General features: G+C 41.6%; 2 protein-coding genes across 4 annotated transcripts; one reads left to right on the top strand and one right to left on the bottom strand.

The window, feature by feature from the left end:
• Positions 1-5,891: 5,891 nt before the first annotated feature.
• Positions 5,892-11,400, top strand: zdhhc23b (zDHHC palmitoyltransferase 23b). Of its 3 annotated transcripts, none has more exons than XM_008303643.1 (5): positions 5,892-6,036; positions 6,793-7,476; positions 7,790-7,957; positions 10,136-10,399; positions 10,838-11,400. In XM_008303643.1, exons 1-5 carry the CDS (start codon positions 5,897-5,899, stop codon positions 10,875-10,877), a joined length of 1,296 nt encoding a protein of 431 aa, XP_008301865.1. In that variant the 5' UTR covers positions 5,892-5,896; the 3' UTR covers positions 10,878-11,400. The 3 variants fall into 3 exon arrangements, with proteins under 3 accessions (XP_008301865.1, XP_008301866.1, XP_008301867.1); XM_008303644.1 differs by having other exon boundaries at positions 7,799-7,957; XM_008303645.1 differs by having other exon boundaries at positions 10,136-11,400.
• Positions 11,401-11,508: 108 nt separating this feature from the next.
• ccdc191 (coiled-coil domain containing 191) lies at positions 11,509-26,202 on the bottom strand. The gene is made up of 17 exons (XM_008303646.1): positions 26,131-26,202; positions 25,450-25,479; positions 25,175-25,310; positions 24,886-25,038; positions 23,223-23,401; positions 22,842-23,065; positions 19,803-19,947; positions 19,520-19,710; positions 19,055-19,304; positions 18,017-18,420; positions 16,295-16,386; positions 15,875-15,957; positions 15,681-15,782; positions 15,407-15,550; positions 14,021-14,173; positions 13,484-13,638; positions 11,509-11,650 (listed from the first exon to the last, which is right to left on the bottom strand). The coding sequence occupies exons 1-17, from the start codon at positions 26,200-26,202 to the stop codon at positions 11,509-11,511; spliced, it is 2,655 nt and encodes an 884-aa protein (XP_008301868.1).
• Between the last annotated feature and the right edge of the window lie 510 nt (positions 26,203-26,712).

Below are 26,712 nucleotides of genomic sequence, written 5' to 3' on the forward strand. Positions count from 1 at the left end.
CAAAAAGCCTGGGAACAAAGCCGGGGTTTAAAACCAATTTTTCCAATAAAAATTGTTGAATCAGTGACTCAAATTTGAAAGTTTGTCTGTTGTAATCATTATGAATCATCCTCTTGTGAATTATTTTTTTCTGGTGTACGAAGATATTGCTGAATGTCTTTTTTTTATTTTTTTTTTTAAATCACATATTTAACACATTTTACTGATCAAATTCTGGACCATAAATGGACCAAACCAAACAATGGCATGCCTCGTCCTTATCACCTGGTTTTGTGTGCTTTTTCTCCTTTTTTTCCTCAGTGAATGGAAACTTATGATTCGCTTTGCACTTTTGATGGCGGTGATGTTATTTTAATTAAGGTGGAGGTTCAGCGAGACTATCTCAGTACTGTACGCTCGCTCTGTCAACACTAGATGCACATTTGCTCTGTGATTTCCAGATCTAACAGGAACACTAGTCATTTTTTTTGTTTTCTTCATCAGTTGTTGGTTGTCTGCGTCTATGGTTGCCTTGAGCCTTGTTCGATGTTTACAAAATGTTGCTGTCATTGTTGAGTTTTAAAGCCAAGATGCACAATTTTTGCTGAGCTGCCTTTTCTTCACTTATTGTACAGACACCAATCCTGCAAACCAGACCTCATTTATTATCGACTGCTGTTTTGTACATTTGTCAGTCATTGTTTAAATAAAGAATATGTCTTACTAGATGTCTCCCTTTCCCTGCTGATGTTTCCAAATGTATCATCAGTGCATGTTTGATAAATGTGCCACGTTACCAGGGTTGATTGACTAACTCTTAATTATACAGCTGAAATTTCTCAACTCAACGGACTACAGTTTAGACTCTCAAGTCAACATTACTCAGTTGTTTTTTTTTTAAATACATGATGCTGGTAGGAGCTGCACAGACTATATATCCTGCTCATGGAAAAAAGAAGCAGAAGATTAAATGGGACCAAAGCCAAATCTGGCTTTGCTCCTTTGTCACAGGTGAAACACTAAACGATTGAGACTGTCTTTAATTATTGAACAGCAGCCTGTCTCTACTCAATCCAAGAGGAAATGTTATATTTCCTCTAATGTATCCTCAGAATGCGATATGATCGTTTGAATTTAAGTCTATCAAAATAGTTTCCTATCCTTATATGAAAAAGTTTTATTGTATTATTCAGGGGGTGGAAAGTGGCTAATTAATGTACATACAAAGTTTTTCCATACCTTGCACTTTTATTCCAGAATTTTCTAGAGGGAAATATGATACTTTTTACGATACTTCATTTATTTGCCAGCTGTACTTACAAAACACAAACCTCCTTACAAAAATAAATCCATGTAGATTATAGTTTGAGGTCTATATAGGTTAGCCTATATTACAGAAAATACAGAAGAAGAACAAACATTTGTGAAGTTTGACTTTTTCTTTTTTTTCTTTGTTTTTTATATGAACATACACGTACAAACTTTTTTTTTCTTTTTACTGTTTGCATGAGAAACACATGGAGAATTATCCACACGTACTTTTTTGTATTATGTGAAAGTATCATTGGAAGCCCCAAATGGACAGATTCTATTGTAAATACTCCGGCCTACATTTATGATGAATTGGGTCCAGCATCATCCACCGCAATACAGTAACATAATAGGTAACCAGCTGTAAAATAAATAATATAATAATAAATAAAATCACTGTGTCTGAAAGGTTAACCCAGTAAGGGCAGGACTAGATTAAAATAATAAAAAATAATAATAATAATTTCTGTATGAAAAAAAAGAGTCAAAAGCAGCATGGAAATTTGAAAATAAAGTTAATCTTATGCATAAATAGCAAGTATTAATATTTTTTATTTTTTTAAAGACTGATGAGATAAGATTTTCCTCTGGGCCATGATCCCCTGCATCTTTTACATTAAATTCATATTTCTATTTCTATTGGGGACAATAAATGCAGGTAATTTTGATACCTTACTGTCTGCAGCCGCTTTATTTTGCTGATACTTCAATGCAGGGCATTTATTTATAGTTCAAGCAACAGTCAAGGCTGTGGCTGCTCCTCCACCTGAGCAGACTCTGCTGTCTGGAGCAGCTCGGTCCTCCGGTAGGCGTTCCCGGGGAGCGCACGAGTCCTGGGCGGGGAAAGTCCACCTCGTTTGACGTCAGGAGGGAAACTGTCTGCTCAGTTTGGCAGCAGACACACAGGACTCCCTCCAAACCAGAGCCTCGACCTGGACGAAGCCTCGGTGGTGGGGGGGAGGCTCCCGGTGGCTCCCCGTCGACCTGAACCCAGCCTCCGTCCCTCCCGGCAGCGGCTGTTGTTCCGGAGACTCCCGCTGCGCTCCGAGCGCCATACAGCGGTCACCAACACCGGATACGAGCGCCGCTGCCGGGTTTGAGACTTCCGTGGAGGAGCCCTGGGGAAACCGTTTATATTTTTGGTCGGTGTTACTGGAAGTAATCGGCATGTAGCAGCCCCGGTGTTCAGGTATGTCTGAGCGGGGTTTGTTTGCGCGTTTCTGGCGCTGCGGTTTGACGCATAGTGTCGCTCCGGTGAGACGCTGCTGGCTGACAGGTAGGATCAGTGAAATCTGGGTTAACTGTGACCTGCAGCCGGAGATTAGCTGGTTGTGATGACGGGAAGAAACCTGCAATGTTAAAACAATAAAATTATAGTTTTGAGCCACAAAAAACGAATTGATTTAATCTGTTGATCCATAAGTATCCCATTAGTGTAAGAAAAGTTTTCCACTCAGTAGTCAAAATACATCTTATATCTATGATGTATGCATTTGTGACTTTAAAGAATAATTTTGAAGCTTAGAGTTTAAAATAATAATCTAAAAAGAAGCTTCCAGCAGACAGAGAAAATAAAACTGGCTTTAATGTGCATTTTTTTAATGTAACTTTTTAAACAGAGCAGTTCTGGTGCCATTTAAATGATTTGCATTTGGTTCCTCACCTGCTCCTGAAAAAAAAGAAAAGTAAAAATACCTGACCAATTTACTAGAGCTGACCCATACTGGATTTCTTTTGGGCCGATAGCAATTTTTTAGGCCTTTAAAGCTGTTTTGCATCCAAAAGACTTCTTCAGTTCTTCCTGGCTGATGACGAGGTTCATGTGCATGTAAGAGTTAAATTAAAAAGGGAAAGTGATGAGGTCATTGTTTATTCTTCTCCAGCAATGAATTTCACCAACTAGTTTGCAACTTTCTATAAAGACACTGCTCGACTCCGCACCACCACCGTTGGTTCAAGTGTGATGAGCTCTGCTGCATGTGCTGCACACAGTGCTGAGGGTGCTGTAGACAGTGGATGTGATGACTCAGTTTCTTGATTAATTCAAAGCTTTTTTTTCTGCTGTGTTATGTTTTATGACAAAACAACTCATTGCAAATTTATTTCATGAAGTAGGTACATAGGAGAGAGACAAGAACAGACTCCATTTGCCTGCCCAAAGTCCAGGCCTGAAACAATTTAGACGTTGTGTCTGTTGGAAACTTTTGTATTATGTTCTGAAAAAAAACAAAACATGAAAAAGAAAGTTTTCATGTCCGTGAATATCGGACAACATATATGCAGATATCAGTATATCTGTGACAGTCGATTTTCAGTCGATATTATCGGCCAACCACTATATCATTTGGGCTCTGCTGTTTAATACACAAGCTGAAGCCAACAGCAGTTTTTAAAACTATTATTTTTACATTGTTTTTACATTTGTCACCAAAAATATGTTGTTGTTTTTTTCATTTGAGGAGATTAATATTGCTTTCATAGCTGTTTGGTAAGTGTGAAGTGATAGCCAGCAGCTAAATACTGCATCTGCATGAAGAATGTCAAAGCAAGTTTCATTAAGTTTCATTAAAGCTGAGTGGAAAGGTTACAGGCCCAATGAGAGGAAATGAGTTTTCATAACATCTAGGTAAAAGATTAGTGACCGTACAGGAGGAAGAAGAAGATTCTAGGAAACACAGCCTTGTTGCATCCCATGTGTTTAGACTTTTTGATGTCTGATCCAATGTGTTTAGTCTTCTATTGTCTGTGGATGAGTGCACCCTGCTGTTGATTATCAAGCACGAGATTGTTATACTACCATTGCAGTGAAGGCCACCCTGCACATGTATAAGAACACCATGCTGCCTGCACTCATGTGTACTCTCCTGCAGACTGCTTGCACTCTGAATGACTGGTGCCTTCAAAGCTTTGAATAAAACAAGACAAAGACAGCTCAGACTTCTGGACCTTATGAAGATCATAGCAAAAATTTCCACAACACTAGCATAAGCAAATTCTCACCGGTTGCCTGGCAACTTCCCAGCAGCAATAACTCTACAAAGTTTTTGGTTATTTTGACACTTTTCTGAGCTTTAAATGTGCTGGTAGGTTGATTTGTTGAATTTTAAAGGGAGCCATGTTTGCAGTTCCCCTTTTTTCCAGTCTTCATGCAAAGCTAAGCTTATAGCTTATAGTGACTAGCTTCATATTTATCACACAGATATATAGTGAGTGGTATTTATCATCTAAAACCCGTGACAGTAAGCAAATAAGAATGTTTCTCAAAATGTTAAACCATTTTTTTGATCACCTGGCATAACAGCCACTTAAGTGTCATCCATATTTGTTGGGACTTTGTTGTTTTTCTCTCAAGGTTTGTTTGTCTATGGCATGAAGACAAGTCAAGATGCATGTAGTGATAGTTGTCATTATCTGAAAAATTGCGTGTTATATTTTTTAAAAGCCCAACATGACGTATTCAGTACAACCAGTGGTATCAAACTCAAAGATACACTGCTTCCTATAAGGGAAAGCAGCAAACAAGGTTCCTGGAAGTAGTATCCATCAAAAAAAGGTTGCAGGTTGGTTCTCTGTCTCCCAAATTATTGATTAATCCTCTAATCATGTCAGGTTTGAAGGTGACCACTAAAGGCACTCAAAGAATTGCAGCTATCTGACTTTATATATTTCAAAGATCGAATGCACTTTCCTCTGCAAGGCTTTTTAATGTCCCGCAACAGTAGCCAGCCCAAAGCACTACACACACCACAGACGTAAAACTGCTGAGCGCCACGGTCATGCTCTGAATCCTTGCAGCAGTATTAGTGTTTTTTTTTTGTCAGGGAGCAGATGTGCTATTTGGTGCCACTGTACACCCATTAATCAGTACATGGAACCCAATCTGTCCCCTCTGTTGGCTCTTACAGGCCAAACTCAGCCTGCAAGGACTCACCAGCTAGATGCTGGTGACCTTCCCTGACCCTGACGTCCTTTTTGCCATGTTTGTCTGATCACTGGCTGACTAGTAGTATTAACACACCATGTCATGCTTTGATCAAAGGCTCATTCAGGCCACTTCAGCAGAGCCAGATCTCTCCCAGAGAGAGAGAGAGAGAGAGAGAGGTTTAACTCAGCTGGAGGATTAAACCCACTTTGTAGTTCATTGGGGAATCATCAGCTTGTTATTGAAAGGACACTGAAGACCTGTGATTGTTCTAAACGCTGACACCACCTCAACCTCAACCCAAATCCTTGTGCGCTGCATAAAATATACCAGCAGACTGTCGTGGTGGGATCGCTAGCTTGCTGTAAATCATTAAAACATGACAGATGTGTGACAGATGTGAGAGTAGGAGATGGACTACATAGGGTCAAATGAGTGGGCTCTGCTCAGTGTTGCGTGGTGGAAATCTGTTTGGAACCATTCCACCATCTAAAACACATGCAAAAGGCTGGTAAGCTGCTGCAGGCAAAAGTCATTTCAGCAAAGTGGGCTTTTAGAGGTATTTTGTATGACTCAGCTGCCACTTTTCTCTTCACTAAACTGTCTTATTTAAAATCACATAAATGAACAAAGTTAACCATCGCACTAATAAACCTTATTTAAACATCTGACAGGCTGTCTGTCATGAAGAAGCGAGCCAAGAAGGTGCTGGAGGAGAAGGAGGAGGTCTTGTGCTGCTGCGAGTATGTGAACAGACATGGAGAGCGCAGCCATGTGGCGGCCTGCTGCTGCGACTGTGAGGACCTGGACGACGCCTGTGATAGGTGAGAGGTGTTAAACTGACATCAGAGCTGCTACTAATCAGTATTTTCATTCATGCCAACTGTTTATTTTAACTGTTTATTTAAACTCAGAGTACATTGAGGTGCGGAGGTCTCATTTACAACGTAGCCGAGTAAGAAAACAGAAAATATCGGCACACAAATGAGAAACTTAGATTACAATAGTGATAAAATATTAATATATAGGCTGATAAGAGCAAGCGTACATTTGTTTTATTAATCCTGTCTGTTTCATTTTACTCTCAGCCTCTAATTAGTTTCCATATTTGTCTCCTGTCTGCTCTGCGTTAACAGTCTGCAGTTCCACCAAAAAGTTTCTGAATTTTTGTCGCATAACTGTGGGTTGTAGCAGAGTCAGTCATGGATACTTAATTGCACCGAGGAGGGTAGAATCTGTTGTTTTACAGAATCTAAATTCGTGGAAATGATTTGTTTTTGGCAAATTTTTAAATGAGACATGTTGAAAAAGAACATTTTAAGCTTAAATTTTGGTTATTTTCAAGATGGTACCACTAGTCGCATGATCAGTGTTTGGTTCTGATAAATGGTATAATACTGTAGATTTTTTTATTAAGATAAAATGCCTTTCAAACTTTTCAGCACGTTTTGGAGTTCAAAGGGTTAAAACTTTAGTTATTACAAAGGTGAAGGTATGATTATGTGGTGGTTTTGCCAGTTTGCAAAGAAGCTGCTGATAACTGAAAGTGAAAACACTGAATCTTTTCTTTCCTCCATCAGGTTTATGAAGAGGGAGGCCCAGAAACCAGAGTCCCTGTCGCAGGTGGCTGCAGTCGTCACGGACCGGATCCGTGTGCCCTGGCTGTGGGGTGGCGCCCGAAAACTGGAGCTGTCCATCATCCCTCCTCTCATTCTCCTCCCCGCCCTGCTGCACCTCGCCGCTCTCCACTTCATGCTTGGCCTGGTGGTTCTGACAGCTCTGCCCGTCTTGGTGCTTTGGTACTACTACTTCACCCATCGCAAGAAGGGACGGACGCTCTTCTTCCTCAGTCTGGCCCTCTTCTCCTTGGCGTACATGTACTACTTGTTCATCACAGAGGTGGTTCCCAGCGGCGACGTCGGCCTGCTTCCGGTAGTGCTGGTAAGTGTGGGGGTCGTCCTCACCCTGCTGGCTCTCGTCCACACCAAGAGGGACCCTGGCATTGTGCGGCCAAACCAGGAGGCCGTCCACAGCACGGTGACGTATTACGCCCCCCTGGTGGACAGAGACCCTTCCCTGAACGGGGGGAGGCAGGATGTGACAATGACAGTGTCCAACCGGTCGGGGTCGCCGGAGCAGGCGGAGGTGAAGGAAAGTAGCCGAAAGAACTGGTGTCCGGTGTGCAGGGTGGTGCGGCCCCCGAGGGCCGGACATTGTCGGATCTGTGGTGTCTGCGTGCTGCGTCTCGACCACCACTGTGTCTGGTGGGTTCCATGAAAATGCCTCTTTGTCTCACATCTCAAACACTGAAGTTGTCTTGTTTGTCACCTTTTCCACACAAAGTCTGTTCAGCAAGTCAGTTAAAGTCAGTTCTTTCTTTTCAGGTACTGAGCATTTTTCAGTGTCCACCATATTTGTATGTTGTGTTGAGTCAATATCCCACATTCATTTAATCACACTGTGTGTTCCTGCATGTCTGTGTGTAGTCTAGTGCAACCCTGGAGTCTCAGTACGATGTTTTGTCTGCTTGTGTGTGTTTGTGCGTTCGTGCATCCCCTCCTGTCGGTGTGGCGGTAGGATAAACAGCTGTGTGGGACAGGCCAACCACCGCAGCTTCCTGCTCACGCTTGTCTTCTTCCTGCTGACGTCGCTGTACGGCATCATCCTGGTGCTGCAGAGTGTGTGTCCGCAACAAAACGTCCTCACCGCCTTGCTCTACTGCCCAGGAGTCTACAACCAGTACAGGTACTGAGAGCACACACAGTTTCTACACACATTGCTGGGTATGAAGTTTTAACATCATATTTCCTTACTCGTCTTTAGTTGGTGGATTCAAGAAAATACTTCCTTCTTGTTGCAAAGCTCCAGTGTGAAGATTTCGTCATGCGATTATAACTTCTTTACTCTATTACAGAACAGAATTAGACAGTGTCAGTTTAAACTGGTGTGTCTTTGTGCTCCTTTAAGTCCATTCATCCTAAGCATTCTCAGCCTGCTAAAGGTCTGGAAAGTCAGAAATTGTTAAACTAAATCCATTCTTCATTCAAGTCAGGTTCTGTATGATACCTTCATCTTTAAACCCTTAGATAAGGCAACACTCCTAAAACAGACCTTAGACGTAGAATAAAGGAAAAGTACATAACTTACAGAAACATACTATTAGGAATCAGATCTGTTTCCAAGCAAGTAATTTTAGACCAATAATGTTTGTCTACCGAAGAGATGTAATATTTAATGAGATTCAGTGGTCTAGGCTGGCAGATTGTGTTACTTGCATACAGAGCTAGGCTATCAGTTGTCCCCTGTTTCCAATCTTTTAGATAAGCTACTTGCATTAGGTGCTGTGGCTAGTTTCAAATGTACTGTATAGATATGAGAGTGGTATTGACATTCTCATCTATCTCTGAACAAGACGACAAACCTCAAATTATTCCTTTTAGATTAAAGGCAGTCTGTGATTCTGGAGAATAATTGTTTATATTTAGCTTGTTTGCATATGTATTCCAACTTCCCATCTTCCCTCCCTTTTGCCGTTCCCCCTGTCCTGTGCACGAGCTTCAACATGCACACAATAGTGTTGTGTGGATCAGTCCGAACCACTTTATTTTCATTCTTTGGGTCTGAAATTTGAAGCCAATGTGGAAGTGCTGTGAAACTGCATTTCTTTGTAGTGGCCAGCAGGGGGCGACTCCTCTGATTACAGAAAGAAACCAGACTGTATAGAAGTCTATGAAAAGATGACCCTACATCTTCCATGATTTCTTAGCTAAATAACATTTTTCTAATGAGTTTATGGACTTAATCCCTTGTTTCAAGTCGTTACAGCTTGATGTTTATTTTGCAAATGATGGTCACATGTACAACCACAGCTGTATACAAACACTGTTTTTCTTTTCAGCACACACACAGAACAGACCAGGAACGAATCATGAGGGGATAATGACAAAAATTGTATTATAAATGCATTAGAATCGCTGAATTTAATATTGACACTGACCTTTCTTATTGATACTGGCAACAAAAATCAGTCAGGCTGTACAAACAAGTTTACTTGCTTTTCATTAGAATGCAGAACAACTGCCACAAAACTAAAATGACCATGGCGTTTTGCTTACACAGCGCTTCAGGAAGAAATGAATATGTCATGAAAATCTGCATTCAGAATTCATTGTTAGTTAGATAAAGTAAGAAACCTTTCTATTTTCGTTCCCAGCCTTGCTACACAGCACAAACTTCAACATCTACTTAGCTGCACAGAGACAAGCTCAATACTTAATTACAAGCCTAAAATAAACATCCACAGTTCAGATGAAACCCATGGAAACGGGAAATGGCAGTCAGCCTTTTAGCCGTAATTACGAGCAAAATAGTATTCTTTTAATAGCTCAGAGAAACTATCTCAACTGATACACCATGGGGCATTTTGACATTTTTCCCAGAATCACGCGAGTTTTCTCTGACATGTTCTTGCATATTGGACATCAGGCTTCTTTCACTGTAGTGTTGAATCGCTTTCAAAGGAACCTTGGAGCGTTTCATATCAAGCCGCTGGAGAAAGACTCACTGTTTGTGCTCAGAGCAACGAGAGTGGATGTGAGGCAGATAAAATGATCTGTGCTGGCACTGCTGTAGGCACACTTTAAATAGGCCTTTAGAACAGCTAGTATGAATGACTACTATGTCCTAAATATGGAGAAAAAAAAAAAAGAAGAACAAAATGGTTCTTAACTGTGATGTATCCACTTATCTTTAAATGTGGCTACATAGAGTGTTTTATATCCGAAAATTACCGTTTTATTGCCTTATTTACACTGAATTATTAGTGGCTAAAATAAGGTGTTGTGCATGTGTTGAAAAAAATAATAACCGTGCGAGCTGTGGCGCCTTTTAATTCACCATCTTTTTCTTCTGTCTGTGTTGCAGCACTGCTCTGTGCTTCACCTGTGCGTGGTACAGCAGCATCGTGACCGGTGGGCTGCTTCACCTGCTGCTAGTGCAGGTCATCAATGTCAGCTATAATGTGACCGAGCGAGAGGCACGAATCGCCCTGCGAGAGAAAACCGCCCGCAGTGCCTACTGGGGGCTCGTGGTGGACACTGGGGTCTACTCTCTAGGTTTCCGTGGCAACTGGTCCGAATTCATGACCATGGGGGACAAACTAAATCCCCCCTCTCCTGCAGATCTGGTGTAAGAGACTATTACACAACCCTATTACACACGGGATTATGGCTGCTGTTCTGTTCGTGTCCACTGGATGGCAACATGGCTCCTTTTAAACCAGGTTTAACTTAAACGGGCCCTCTGCTGTTGGCAGTAAACCTGAGGGCTACCAGGACTGTTCTCAGCAATGCTTTAAGTTGCAGCTACAGCCGTGGAGTTGCACTGACTCTGACACTTTGAGCAATAACAACTACAAATCCCAGTGAGATGCATTTACTGCCATTACTTTGACTGACAACTGGCATCTCCTCTATGCCGCTGTACTCACTCTCACCCATGTTCACACCACCGCTGCCTCATTCTGCTTCTCATCAGCTGCTCTGCCAAACAGACATCACTGTTTTCTCCACTCTGGATGTCTTCCTTGGATTTGAACCCTGACCTTTTGTCTCCTCTACTTTCTAGTGCCTTGGTGGATGATTGCAAACAAGCAAATCGTGAGTGAACTCCAACAATGCCAGTCTGTTGATTCTGGTAGAGGCATTTCCTGTGAGCACAACAGCAACCACACAAATGACACCTCTTGATACATAGATACACTTGTTCAAGGATGGTCTTCTTCTTCCCCATACCTCCTTCATCCTTCACAAACACCAACTGTACTTTACCTTACACGGCCTTGTAAAATGCGTCAAGGACATTTACCACAGATTAATTAAACATATGTCTGCAAAAGCCAGAAAATCAAGTTCTACAGCAATCACTTGCATAGTTTTGAATAGATTCATAGTAAGTTTGACTCTGTTAAGCTCTTTCAAACTGACTCACAAATGAAGCAACTCCGAATACATGAAAAAAGCAAATGAATCAATGTGTTTAATACAGAAATGAGCTTTCCACTATCACTGCTTTTCAGTCCTCAACAGAATGAAAAGCTTTTTTGTATCCTGAAAATTGTATGGGCCCAGTTGTGTGTGTTTGTATGAAATCAATTAAATTTATTTTTATTAAATGAACATGAAAAATATGAAATAGTTTTCATCTCCTGATTGCAAGTGTCTGCTCCAGACATGTCTGTGTATCGTCTGTATGGCTACGCGGTTTGTCGCCTACGCTGACAGTTTCTCCCAGAGGCTTTACAGTGGATGGGAGCAGAAATCAGGCAGAACCTCAGTCACTTTCCGCCCCAGCTTCTCCCGCCGCTCGTCCCTCTCCCTTTCCCGGCGCAGCAGACATGGAAGCTGCCTCCAGGCCAGGAAACATCGCTGCAGCACCCGTCTGAAATGCAGGCAGATGGAGAGACAGATGGGGAATGGAGCGAGTGAGCAATAACAAACTGGATTATTGGGACCTCGAGGTTGACAACACCTAATAAGTTTTCACATGTTACTTGGAGCTTGTTGGCAGTGGCAGCTGGGAAGCTGGTGGGAATTCACCTGCAGCCTGTGGTCTAATAGCAGACTCCACCTGACAGGCCGAAGTTCCTAAACATGACCGTTTTGTTGCGCTGAAATCATTCAGGTGGTGCTCCAGAAATCATTACCTTTGTCCACAATTGGAAATAGGAGACACACAATATGAGTTTTATTGAGCATAATCAAGATTTTAAGACGTCAGTGTTGATTTAAAATTAATATTTTGCAGAAAACAAGTACTGCAAGTCAATTTTAGTACAAATCAGAACATTTTCAGTCATCAAACTTATTCCTCAGCATGTTGGTCAGTCCGTCTTTAAGCTATCGGTTGAATTGTTTTGTTTTTTTTCCCATTCGGGTTCCCCAGAGGGTTTATCTTATTGACTTTGGGGAACCCCTGACTTTTCCTCTAGCAATGCAGTTGGTATTTGTGATTTGAGAGCAATGTCTTTAGTGACCCGCTAAACATCAGCCAGTCAACATTGTCATTGTGACCACTTCTGGAGAATGAGCTTGGGGCTCAATTGTTGCTATTCTGGTCACGTCGGCTCACATGGGCAGCAATATGGCTTCTGTGACCCAGATTTTACATCGATAGCTTTCCTCTGCTTGGTAGCAAATCTGAGAGCTTGACTAGTGCCGCCAGTAGGGCCGCAACTAACGATTATTCTCATTGTCAATTAATCTGTTGATTATTTTCTTGACTAATTGATTCGTTGTTTGTCTATAAAATGTCAGAAAATGGTGAAAAATGTCGATCAGTATTTCCCAAAGCCCAATATGACGCTTTCAAGTGTCTTTTGTTAATAAACCAGAGATACTCAGATTTCTGTCAGAAGAGCCCTCTAGAAAACATTTCAATTTAAGAAGTTAGAAGAAAAGTATTTTGACTTTTTTTCTCCTAAAAAATATCATAAATACTGGCAATTAATTGCGGCACGAGCTGCCAGGACTTCCAAATGAAAATTTAGTAATTTAATTTATCATGAAGACTTATTCATTCTTACCAGGCACTGTGTGTTTATGCAAATTTTAACATATTAATTTGTATGGTTGCACAGTAGAAATGAGCATTTAAGGAGATTGCCATTCATAGAGGTGCCAGCACGGCTGAATGGATAACCGATATATCACAATTACTTTCAAAATGCATTGTCTGTGAGTTACCTAAAAGGGTTTTTATTGGAGAAAGCCAGTCAGGCTGGAAACACTATGCTCTGAGCAACAAAATGAAACACAACTGGCTCCATTAATCATAATATGAAGGGACATTTGCAGCAGAAAACTGATATGAAGTACTGCGTCGGTATCAAGGAGATGATGGTGTAATTGTTAGTCTAATCAACAGGCAGTTAGGATGGAAAAATGTTATGCTGTTCATATTGGTAAATGTCCAACATTTTCTGCCCTGTGTGTTTCAGCATCTAACTTTTGTCATAATCTTCACTACTTACCAGCAACTCAAGCCTATTCGTGCCGACTTGGGGACTTAAAAGTTGTAAACTTTTATAGAATAGACTGTAAAAGGCTTACAGGATTCGCCATTCTTGGTGAAAAAAAAATTGGCCTTATTTTGCATTTCAACTTGTAATTAAAGTTTTCACAAGCTGTTAAATTTAATATCACACCCTGTACATTGGTTATATTACTGCAGCATTCATACAGCGAACATATGGCAAAGTCAGGGGTGGCAGACCTGCTATTGTGCTCCTGAGCCAGCTCCTGACGGTCCCACTCCACCAGCCTCTCTTGGGTCACATGGTCCAGCAGTGCGAGCAGAATCCTCCTCAGAGTGTGCGCGCGATAAAAACGCTCGGCTCGCTCCTCTTGAATTAACCGCAGGTCTTTCAGCTGAAACAAGCAACATTCACTTAGAGATAAGGACGCTGTTAAAGTGTGCTATTGGCATGTAGTAGTAGTAGTGAAATCCAAATGATGGATATACCCCTTTTAAAAGCTGGAAAACGCTGCTAATTGGCATTCAACCCATCTTTTAGCAGCAAAATCCACAACAAAACAATTACAAGTTGCTTTGTAAGTGGAAGTGATAAGGATGGCCCTTGCTAAGACAAGGGAAAATAGTGGGATTGCTCAGAACTTTTTCTCTTCAAAGGCTGGGCACATGGAAACATAATTGAGTGCAGGCAGAAGAGGAGATTAGGACACCGTGTTGCTTTAAGTAAGCCCTGATGGAGAAACTGTTGTTTGTGTGTATAAGTGAGTGTATACACACTCTTTTCCAGCGGCTTAAGCTCCTCCGAAGCAAAAAGTGCTGGTGCAGTTGGTCAGCAGAAGCTTCCTTCTCAGACAGGGACTCTCTTGCTGATTGCTGCCAGCCTCGTACGCAGCGCCTCAGGAGGAAGAGATTGTGATGTCTCTCGGCCAGCTGGAGGGGATTGAAAAAAAAAAAAAAACGCCAATGCGAGCTGATGAAGTATAGAGTATACAGCACGTGCCAGGTAGAAACAATGGACTGCATGACGGGATGAAGCGGCTGCATCTCGCATCAAACAAAGAGATTTCATATCTTGCTGTGAAACATTTGTGAAGGAGATTATCTGCATTCATTTCTGATGCTGTGCTGAGGAGGGACCATTCTTAAGATGCAGTTATTATGGCATCAAGGGAATGTGACTATAAATTTGAGGCACATGCTTTTGTTTTGGGCAGTTTCCCTCTGCCTTGTTTGAGTGTGTCTCTGGGTTTATGTGTGCATGTCCAACATAGTCTAAGTGTGTCACTGAGTGGTGGGCATATATCTGTTTCGCAGCTCTGCCTTTGGCTTGAGGTGTCTCATTTCACTGCAGTATTTTTACCAGAACAGTTTGTACATTCCTCACAATTATCAGTCTATTAGAGGTGTTAGAGTGGGATGCCTGTGGATACACAGTGTGTGGTTTGTGGTACTTAATATTAATAATTAATTTGATGTTGCACAAAGTTGCAAAGTGCTTCACAACCAGGGAAATAGACTACCAGCATATTGAAATAAAAAAAGAAATAAAAAAATCCAAGAGTAGTCAAACAAATGAAATACAGAGTAAATAAATGATTATACAATATTTATGAAATGCTTTTGAAATTGTCTTTGTATAATACTTTGTACTGTTGATATATAACATAGACTAGACTTTGTAATCTTCCTAAAATACAAAAGAAATAACCAAACAAGCAATTTATTATGAGAAAATTGGGAAGCGTTAATATTCACAAGAGGTCTGTGAGTCCAAAAAAACCCCATACTGGCACTTGTAAAGAGTTGAATTATACAGAAGGCTTTAACAAAGTGCAGTTTCAGCACGTACTGCTTTGCATGACTGCGTCCAAACTATAGAAAGATAGTAGATACACACACTGAATGTGCTCTATTTAATGCCGTCTATAGCCAGGCAAGCCTTTTATAATTCAAATATATTGTATGTACGTGGACCTGAAGTTTTTGAGCCACACTTGTCCTTGGAGGTCAGAGTGTTTTGATTTTGCTTGATACGATTCTGTAATAATGGAGAGACTAAGCTGCTTCTTGCAAAGTTTGCTGTTATATAAGATTTTTAGTTCACTCTTCACTCTGATTGTTCCTGTAAGCGTACAGCTAAACCAGGCAGGACAGGTGATTTACCTCCATGTTGGCTTGTCTGAACTGAATGAGGCGTTTCCACGGCGCCAGGCCTCGCCGTAGCAACAGGGTCCTGTTGTAGTGTTGGCGGGCCACCTTTAGGAGCTCCTTTTGCCTTTTCAGCTGCCTTTGTCTCTCCTCTTCCCTCTACAAGACACAGAAGGTGACATTATTCAAATATTCTGCAGAGTGTCACCACGGAGGGCCGCTTCTTTTATTCTGACTCATGTCATTCAGCCTCTCTGTGAGCATCCATAAAATATAGAAAACATCTCACCTCTTTCTCCAGCCTTTTCTCCTCCCTCCGCTTTTCTGCCGCTTTGCGTTTCTCCTCCTCCTCCTCCCTCTGCCTCTGCTCCTCGGCGGCTTTCATCTCAGCCTGAGAGTTGTGTGTTCCAAAGAATTGGTGTTTCTTTTTTTAACATTACGATTTAAATACAGTTACTCCAGAAAATGGTTCACCAATCTCACCAGCTTTTCTTCTTCTTTCCGTCTCTTGAGTTCCTCGATTTCCTTCCTCCGCTCTGCGCGCTGACGTGCACGGGCCTCCATGGCTTACAGAAAGGGAGAGGAGTGAATTGAGCACAAGGTTTTCTTCAACGGTAGTCTCAGGAGTGGAAATATGCATGTTTATCTATGTCTCGCACTTCAAATTCTAAACACGTAGTGAGAAAAGTAAAACCTGGTTGCTTCTATTGGAGGTCTACAAACCTATAGGCATTTATGCCCACAAAAGCAATCTTTCAATGCGTGACTCAGAGCCATTCAATTTCCTTGACAATAGAGCTGCATCGTTCTGTTCCCGCATGCTTAAAAGAGGACGTGCTCCTTCTGTGTATGAATGAATTTGTACATTTTCTCTGCTGTTAATGAGGGAGCCTTCAGACTGACCTTTGATGACTGGATGGGGACACGTCTGCAATGTGACAGCTTTCCTTGAAGGTGCGAGCTGATTGTCAGGTTCTCCAGTAACTCTTGGTGCCCTGAAACAGAAACAATCACAACCAGAAGCACAGAGACTTAAAAAAACCATCACAACTCTGTCTGCACATCATCCTGATTCTTCACTGGCAACTTTAATTCAGAGAGGTATTGACTGAAGGCAAAATAAATCTATAAATGAGCTAAAATGAAGTGCAGAACTTTTTGCTTTTACTGAAAATGGATTCAAGGTTGTATAGTCTCCTTAGAAAGTGTATCTCATCTGAAGTCACATAAATACATCAACCATAAAAGTCCAAATATTATACTCCTTTGTTCTTTCTAAGCTTCAGAAAGGGTAAGAGCTTTCTGTAACACATCTGTTTCTTTATATCTGCTCTGATGCAATTGGTATTTAATAAGGAAAGCCTTTTAACAGATAATGGCTTTTACCCCATCATGCGAACAATAAGTGCCTGTCTCAAGCAAGACATACGAGATATTGGTTCCTTTTAACCCATGGCTACCCGCTGAGGTTTCCGCAGATGAAACATGCCAGCCTCTTCTAGCATTAGTCTCCACCGAAGTGATTATTCATCATCTGGAGAGGGGTTCAGAGCTAATAAGACATTTGGGGCTTGTGGCATTAGAGGGACAGTCTTGCATACAATGTGCCATCTTGGGAGTTTCAGTCAGAAAGGGCTGAATAAGAGGCAAGGCTACACATAATAAGATGAACGTTGATCATCTTGCTACAGTACATTGTTCTGCCCTGAAATCTTAAATCCTGGCAAACATATGGATGTTAATCTGACACATACCACCCACCTAAACTTTGTTCTAGAGCAAGCTCACGAATGCAACTCCCCAAAGGCAGCAGCTTGTCTTGGCAGATGATGTATATGCATCCTTTGGTCAGAGCTATTTCAGCACACAAGGGGATCTACGCAATATTAGGCAGGTGGTTTTAATGGTGTGGCTAATCGGTGTAGATGCACACATGAAGTGTGGACTGAATAGTCCTAAACACCTCCATGTTCCGTGCCTTTTCCTGCATAGTCTCTAACAAACAACTTTTAAATGATTTAATTTAACATGAACATTTTAAAGCTTGACTAAACTCAACTACTATTCTGGAAATCTAGGCTGGTTTTGAGGCGTACCAACAGTTTGACTGGCAGGTTGTGATAAATCTTTCTGGCTCGGGTCTGTCCTCTTCCAGCACGTCTAATTCATCATCTGACCTCTGACTTTGTGGAAATGTTATTAACTATATACATGTTTATATTTACAACTGCAGACCTAATGGTTTACTGAACCAACCCTCCATTAATGTATTAACAGCAATTAATGCATATTGGCTCATTATAGACACGCACAATCCGAAAACATTCTACTATTTATGAAGGACATATTAACATCATATAAGCAGAGTTGACGTCTTTACAAAAGTGTGAAACTAAGGGCATTTATTAATAACTTAATGTTTTTTTTTTTTTATTTAACACAAACCTGAAAGTTGATCTTTGGCCTACAAGTGGTGGATACAGCATTAGTTCATTATTAATTATTCACTACAAAATCCATGAATAACCATCGACATTTCCTTTCAACACATGGGTGACTGTGAGGTGACTCACACTCATCTAGAGCTTAGTAGCCTCACATGGTTGTGATGTGCACTGAACCTACCTCTGCTCCCTGGGGTCAAAATCACAGCTCTCTAGTCTCGAGCCTCCTCGCACAGCAAGCTGGTTAAGCTGTGCAGCTTTCTCTATGTCCAGCTCCAAGCCCATCCTGTTCTGCTCCTCCTTTAGCCGGGAAATTTGCTCCTGTTGTTCCTTCAGCAGCTTCCTCTGCTGTGTGATGATCTGCTGCTGGGCCTCATGTCTGTTTTCAAACCTGCTGCCTGGTGACGTGGTGGTTTTTGAAGAGGCGAAGCCACTGCCCTCCCCTCTTTGTCGTGCTTGGCGGAGTTCAGCAGAAGTGGGTGTCGCATGACGTCGGGTGACCTGCCAGGGCTGAGAGGGCCGGGCCACGACGGGCTGATCCTGACGTACTGCAGAGGCTTCAGTGCCTGAACTGTGGTGATCTTCCTAAATAATAAAACAGAACAGGGAAGATGAGATTATATATGGGAGAAATTGATCTATCCAAATCCACAAAGAGCTTAAGGGGGTAATATAGATTCCATAGGAGTTTCTAGAGGTGTCTTAGTGAAATTTTTATCCCACTCCAAGAATCCTGGTGTGCAGGCAGCAGAGACCTTTCAGCAAGCATGGCCTCTTTATTGACCCTTCCTCCATGAACTCCTACAACTTCATCGGCTGCTCCGCTTCTTCGCTCCCTCGAGCCCTGTTCCATTATCCTGGACCTCTCATTTCTCTCTAGCATTCTCTCCATCTACTCTGTGCCCTCCTGTTTGGCTTTCCTGCTCATATATAAATATATTTCAGCAGGAGAAGTTTCTCTTCTTCTTCTCTGACATGCTCAGAAAGGTTTGGATTGTAGAAAGAGAAAAGAACAAACATTTTTATTTAGTTTGCTTCCCAAACTTGCTCATTGCCTCATTATTTTGTCCTTCAGCTTTGCCTATTGAAGGAAAGGCTAATGTTTGAGTCATAACATCACTCAGAGTGTAATATCTTGTAAAAAATGTGATTCGTCAAGTTGTTTTAAACAGGAAACACTATTGCTGATGATATAAGGAGTTGTGAGTGCGCCTCTCACCTTCTCTGTGGTCTCAGGTTGGCTCGGTGCCTCTGGTGGGGCCATATATAGCTGATAAGTGGGGGTTTCTGTGGCCTTGAGTTTGCCTGTTGATGCAGCACTGATTAAGGCAGCCATCTTTCGTTTGGTTTCCTGCTGCCGGGCCAAAAGCTCCCGTTGTTCCTTCTCCATCCGACACCATAGCTGCCACTCACTCAGACATCGCCGTAGCAACCGCCTTCGGTCACTTTCCACGGCCAGCTGACATTGTCTGCAGGAGGTAACAGATGTGATCATATTTTTAACCCTCAATTACAGCTTGATCGGGGTACCAGGATATAAATAGTTCTCAATCAGTGAATGGCCCATAGTGATATTGTCAGTTAGAGTCTACGTTTGAATACAATGTCACTTGTGGTAAAAGGCAAGAATTGTACAACGAGAGCCAAATAGGATCCTTGAACATTTACTCTGTTTGGTTCTTGCCTGTTTTCAGTTCGGAGTGCCTCCTCTGTCCTTGCCACCTCTCCCTGCTTTTGTTTATCCCACACCACTGCTCGCCACGCTCGCCATGCCCTCAGCTGCCTCTTCCAGTCACAGAGGGCCAGTGCCTTCCCCATACGGAGCCTCCGGTCCAGCACCACTGAGTACCATCCGGAAAAATGCCTCTGCAGACACTGAAACATACACAAACACACCACAAGTTAGAGAGCACACATGGATACACAAGTAGTACCAACCTGTGCATATACCCACACACACAGTTCACCTTGAGGTTGCTCATGTGAATCTTTGCTTGAATCTTCTGTTCTTGATATAGTTGCTCAGTGTTCTTCTGCTGCTGCTTTGTGAGAAGTGTTGGGGCTGACTGTAGGCTTCTGACTGCCCTCAGTGCTTCTGCTTTTTCCCTTTCCCTGTACAAAAACATATAGCTTATACTTAGTCCATCAGTTCACCAATAAGAATGACAGATATTCTCAAAGTTTACAGCTGATATGTATTTTTCCATTTTTGTATAATATAGTGGACAAGTTCACAAAAACAAGCTGACAAAACAAAAACAACTTATATAGATTCACCACTTTCCAGCATACCTCCTAGAATTTATCTATTTGGATATTTTCTGTTGCAAATTTCAGTTTAGTTTTTAAAATAACAAGTTTCAGGCCTTTTTGTCATGCAACTTTAATGCCAAGTTATATTTCTAAAACTTTAGAAAAAAGTTTGCAATATAGTTCACCAAAAACAAGGCCTTAATTACTCAAAACCCCTCAAAATACAAAGTGAAGTTCAATCCAACCGGACATTCCAGCAAGACAACAGTAGATCTTTATTTTACGTATAAAAGCTGGCGGCACAGTGATGCAGTGTTAAGTACCGTCACCTTACAGCAAGAAAGTTCTATGTATGAGCCTGTTGTTTGGCCTTTCTGTGTGGAGTTTGCATGTTTTCTCTGTGCCTGTGCCTCCTCCCACAGTCCAAACACGTGCATAGTCAGTTATACAACCCCTACACATTTATACATCAACACTACATCTCACTAACTTTTTTGTCTTCGCTCTCTTGTGGTTTGTGTTTGTCCTCTCTGCACGTATCTGGAGGTATCTGGAGCTGCATGTTGTCATACATATATGTGGTCTAATCTGCAATAACTGGCCTCACCAACCTCTCTCAGGTTCATTACTCTGTTGTTTGTCTGATTTCTATCTGCTGTCCTACTCTCTTTCCCTTTGCTCAATTTCTTCTTGTTCTTAATCTAGTCATGGCTTCACCTTAGCTATCCTGTTTATATTGCTATCTTAACGTATTAGTCCTTGTCATGTCCTCTCTCTTCGCTGTTGCATGTTATTAACTTTGTGTCACGTCTTCTCTGATAGATTGTGCTTTGTCCTCTCTGTCCTCTCTGTCCTCTGTCTCTCTGTGTCTCGCTCAGGTATTTCTGACTCTGGAGCTGTACGAGTCTGATCTGCAGTCCATTTGTCCTGCCCATCGATCCAGTGTTTTCGATGTCTTGTTTGTCGTGTTTGTCTCTGCAATCCTTTTAACCTTACTGCAACTAAAATATCAATATCAAAATATCAAAAAATTCTAATAAAATAATTTTAAAATGGCTTTAAGTGTGGGCTGCAGGGTGGCGTAGTTAGTAGCACTGTTGCCTCGCAGCAAGAAGGTTGCCGGTTCGCGTCCCGGTGGAGGCACCGGAATCTTTCTGTGCGGAGTGCATGTTCTCCCCTTGCACTGTGGATTCTCTCCAGGTTCTCCGGCTTCCTCCCACAAATCTTGAGGTTAATTGGAGATTCTAAATTGTCCGTAGGTGTGAATATGAGTGTGCTTGGTTGTCTGACTCTAAGTGTAGCCCTGTGATAGACTGGCGACCTGTCCAGGGTGTCCCCTGCCTTCGCCCTAAGTCGGCTGGGATAGACTCCAGCCCCCCCATGACCCTAGTGAGGATTAAGCAGTGTATAGATAATGGATGGATGTTTTAAATGTGGTTTATAAATAATGGTGACTTGACTTTTACCCTCAACCCAAGCAGTCGAGGCAGATAACTGCCCTCCATAAGCCTGGGCCTGCTGGAGGGTTCTTCCTGTTAAAAGCCAGTTTTTCTATTTAGTTAAGTTAAAGTGTGTACTTTGAGTGTGAGAATACACGGTTGATGGTCTTTTTGAGTTAACCGTGTGATGGCCCGGCGACCTGTCCAGTGTGTAACTGTCTTTTGCCCAGTGTTAGCTGGAATACGCTTCAGCTCCCCGTGACCTATTACAGGATAAGGAAGGTATATCTAATGGATGGACATCTAAAATGTTTATGCCAAATATTCATGATCTTGAGGCAATGAATTTAACTGAATTCAATAATCCCTACACGGTACCACCATGAGGTTGACATTTATGGCTTTGAGTGAAATGTCTCCACCAGCTTTTTCAACTTCGTAACACTATCAACAACATTTTATTTAGACTAGAACTGGTTTATGTCAAAATACTTGAAAAACTATTGACTAAAATTCTAAAAATGAAAAAATTCACACTAAAATGTATAGATAAATACACATATGTATGATAAGAACAATAATACATACATAGAATCAATTAAAAGTCAGACTAACGTAGGTCTTAAATTTGCTTGGTGCAACCTTACAGAGTTGCTAGCATGGCTGTAGTCTTGTTTTTCAAATGTATTTGAGCCTCATTCTCTTAGTATAATATATTCATGTCATTTGTATTGCATAAAAAACAGTATATTGAATATACAGTCAGTTTCTAAATCTTTGACTTCAAAACACTTCCTCTATAATCTATTGTGCCCAAGTTCTAACTCTCTCATTATTTGTTCAAGAAGGTTCATTAGGTTTTTAAGAGCTTTAGTATCATGTGGTTTCCCTTTCAGCCTTTTTATTTCTCAACAAAAAAAGTTTACCATTAACACTATTGGCTGTAGCTGTAAAGCTATAATTTTATTTCTGAGGTGACAATCACTGATTGTGTTCCACAAAAGGTTCTCATGTCGAAAGTTTCGTTATGACACAAATACAGTGGTAAAGAAGGCTTTGGTGAGTATGCACATAGTAATAGATGATTACACAACAGCAACCTCATCCTCTTGTCCATTTATATTCTCTCCACAATTCTCTTCAAGAGCAGCTGCTGCATTCAGAGAGATGTAGCTCATTTCTTGTTAATAGGTTGCTATTAATCCATTCAGTCCACTTAAGGAGGATGAAGTGGGCCAGATCACACCAATTTTCAATATGGGGGATTGTTGCATCCACTCAAGCACAAGCCAGCGGTTGCTATGGACACCATACCTCTGTCGAACCAGCTGTTCCAGGCCTCTCCTCTCCTCCATCTGGCGTCGCAGTCTCACCATCTCCTGCTGCACCATCTCCTCCTGCCTACGTTCCTCCTGCCTCTTCCTCATCTCCATGTCTCGCTCCCTCCTCTTCGCCTCCTCTCTGGAGCCCCGCTGAGCCTCCCTCTCTCTCTGCTGCCTCAGTCTCTCAGCCTCCCGCCGGGCCCTGTTCTCTCGCACCTTAAGTGGATTTCAGAGGCAATTAGTGTAATTGAGAACATAACTTGGGAGCCCATCGTTCCAGCTGACTCGCTATTCATGGTGACAGTTTTCCATCCCACAGCATTCACATCTCTCATGCAACCTGAGAAATTTAACACGCACTTTGGTCACATACCTGTTGGTGTCGTGCTTCCATGGTGATGATCGGGTTTCTCAATTTCTTCCTCATTTGCTGAGCATCCAGTGCCAACTCCTCGATCATCCCGGAGTCCAACACATCTTGCTCCATTAGGCCTTGTAGGAAGCTGTTTACAGCAGATTGTTCTTCTTCCTCAGCCAAGCGGTTATAAAAATCTATGAGTTTTTGCAGAAGTGAGTGAGAAAGAAGTAATATTTCACATTAACTAGAAATCATTTGTACTTGCAACACATACACCATGGTGTCAAAATGAATGTATTCCAAGTTAAGATAGATAATCTGTTGTATTAAATGTTCATATTGTGTATTTTTATCTGTATTGTAATGCAGTTTAACATATGAAGAGTTCATTGGCAAAAACAGATAACTCCATCTTCACAAACCTTCAGAAAACCCACTTTTCCATCGTCTACATGAGACAATATCAATCAAACTTCTCTATTTTTGTCATGTCATTTCTACTGAGTCAAATCCACTCAACTTCAATTTGATTGATATTATCTCAAGCAAACAACAAAAAAATAAGTTTTCTGAAAATCTACAAAAATGGAGTTATCTGTTTTGCAAATGAACTCTTCATATGCACACACTAATATACATAGGCAAGACTGAGGTGAAGAGGGTGAAAACCTTCAAGTTCCTTAGTGTCCACATCAGCGAGGCTCTAATCTGGTCTCACAACACACACTACACCATAAAGAAGGCCCAGCATTTTCTGAGAAGACTGAGGAAGTTTGGCATGCCAGACAAAATTCTGTGTAACTTCTACAGGAGCACAGTCAAGAGCGTCCTGAGCAGCTCCATCACCGTGCAGTACAGTAACTGCACAGCTCAGGACAGGAAAGCTCTCCAGCGAGTGATTAAAACAGCCCAGGTCGTCTCTGGTGCAGCCTTCTCCACACTGCAGGCTTCCTACCAGATCAGGGTCCTCAGGAGGGGCCCGCAACATCATTAAGGACAGATCACACCCTTAACACAGCCTCTTCACACTCCTGCCATCAGGTAGGCGCTATGAAAGTGTGAAATCCAGAACAACTAGGGTGACAAACAGCTTTTGCCGACAGGCTATCAGGCTTGTGAATGACTCTCTTACACCCTCACATTGAACTGGACCATTACTGAATCTTATACACACACATAATGTACAACCGTTTAACTCGATGCAGTATGCACTTTATGATCAATACTATAAACACTTTACCACCACCATGGTCACTTCATTCAAACCAAAATCTACAAATGCACAGTCCACTTTACGACCAATGCCGTTATCAGTTTAAGTATGTTTATCTATTTAGAATTCCTTTAGTTTTTCTACATCTTGTGCATTTGGTTAAGGGGGATTGACAAAGCAAGAATTCCCTTGTAGAATATAACTGTCTAGTTTTCGGTGCATATGACAATAAACCTCTTGAATCTTGAATCTTCAACATAAAGTCTGTTTACTAATCTACTCATTTTGACCCTAGTGAGGATTAAGCAGTGTATAGATAATGGATGGATGGATGGATGGATGGATGGATGGATGGATATCAAAAGTAAACATCTTGATTCGCAGCATGGCACAGGAAGTTAAATCTGAACAGGCCATGACTGATTAAGATAAAAAATCTCTAAGTTATTAAAATAGTCTTCATACCATCGAAGTTGTTGTAGCTCAGAGCAGAAGGCTGAGCACTAGCCAGTGCAGCAGGGCTTGTTTTCTCAACAGAGCACATTAGATCATCTTCGTCCTCCATCTCCAGCTCCAGCCGCAACTTACTGTTCAACCAGTCACCTAAAAGAGCCTGAGCTGCAAAAAAAAAAACAAAAAAACAACCAACAATTCACACATCCCTATCAGGCTTCTTGCTGCACAGCCTCGATGCCATTATATAGGTAGCACTTCTACAGAGATATGCCTATGAGTTATTCATGAGCTGACATACCTTCACTGTAAGCATCATCATGATCTCTCAACTGTTCAGAGCTTTGCAGTGGTACAGCCAGACTGCTGATTCCTGAATGAGGTTTCTTGTGGGAGAAGACTTCCGATACAGCAAACTCAGAGGCCATCTCCACCCGCTGAGGACAAGAAATAGGATAATTAGAAGCAAGGCTGTAGCTAATTTGTCTCTAGTCTCAAACTTAAAAGACAATGATTTCCAATAAAACAGTGATGAAAATATGTACAGACTGCTGCACCAACACAAGATCGTCTTACCTTTCTCCACTGATCGATGTCGCCATTCTTCTCACGACTCTGGTATTGAAAGAAAAATGATTTTAAGTGTAAGCTGATATGTTTGTGAGAGAGACCAAAGGGCACACAGAAATGTTGCTCTCACAGCGACCTTTGCCTGCTTAAAAATGCCAAGACAAGCTGAGAGGCGGCTTGAGCTGCAGGCGCGGTGTGCAAATTGGCGGCTGAGCCAAGGGCCCAATATCTGCGGATTATTTCACAGAAAGCTTAGCCAATGCCTTAAATCAGCAGATTACTTCGAAATCATTTTCCAGACGTCCAAAAGTCGCTGCTTTACCAGCAGCAATTCAGCTATCTCTGTCTCCGGCAGCTGCAAGTATATGAATATCTGAGAAAGGCCAAAAGTCCATGCATTGTATTAACATGGATGTGCTTCTCCATCATTCATAGGTGCAGTGGGGCACTTTTTACAATTGTGCTTTGCCTCTTCGGAGGGTTGATAATGCTGGGAAAAGGTTTGAAAGGTGAAACAGATTTAGGAAAATATTTTATATTTCCCATTTAGATAAGAGAAAGTGTCTAAATGTGCACCGTGGAATTATTCACTGGAACAGGTATAGTTTCGTTTCTATTTTCCTAATAATGAAGTCTAAACCAACCATTACAGATGCAGTAGATCTCTCAGTTTAGTAATCCAAAGACTAGACTTACCTTGCCTGCAGATCCGTGCCTTCTCCACCTAAACAGGTGAGGATTGTGACCTGGGAATGTCATTACTACTCGTTAGACTGCTATACACGACTGTAATGTAACCTCAAATAGCAATTTCGTATCTGGTTACCATTTCTTTGCTAACACAATATACGCAGATCACAGTTACAATAAACTATTTTTGATTTCCATCGTTAAAAGTTCCTACAAAGAGCTCTCGCTTTTCACATAACAGTTGTTGAGTTGATCATATAGGATTCTGGGTAATGTAGTAGATTAAGCACACTTCACGGCAAAATGTCGCGCAAGTGAAGTCTTTCGGAACTACGTGTCCCACCTGACTTAGCTCTGATTTCGGCGTCTCATCGGTAACCATAGCAACAGTGTTCACCTTTCTAAACGACATAAAATAATCTTTTAAATCGAATGCAATGTAAAAATACGACTTAAGAAATCTAAAAATTACATATAATGAAGAATTTTATAAACCATAACACAGGAATACAAAAAAAGTAGGCTCAGTTTGTAGTCATTTTTTAATCGCTGCCGTCGCACTTGATGACGACATATTTC

The sequence above is a fragment of the Stegastes partitus genome, unplaced genomic scaffold (assembly GCF_000690725.1).
Source record: "Stegastes partitus isolate 25-593 unplaced genomic scaffold, Stegastes_partitus-1.0.2 Scaffold2046, whole genome shotgun sequence".
NCBI lineage: Eukaryota > Metazoa > Chordata > Actinopteri > Pomacentridae > Stegastes > Stegastes partitus.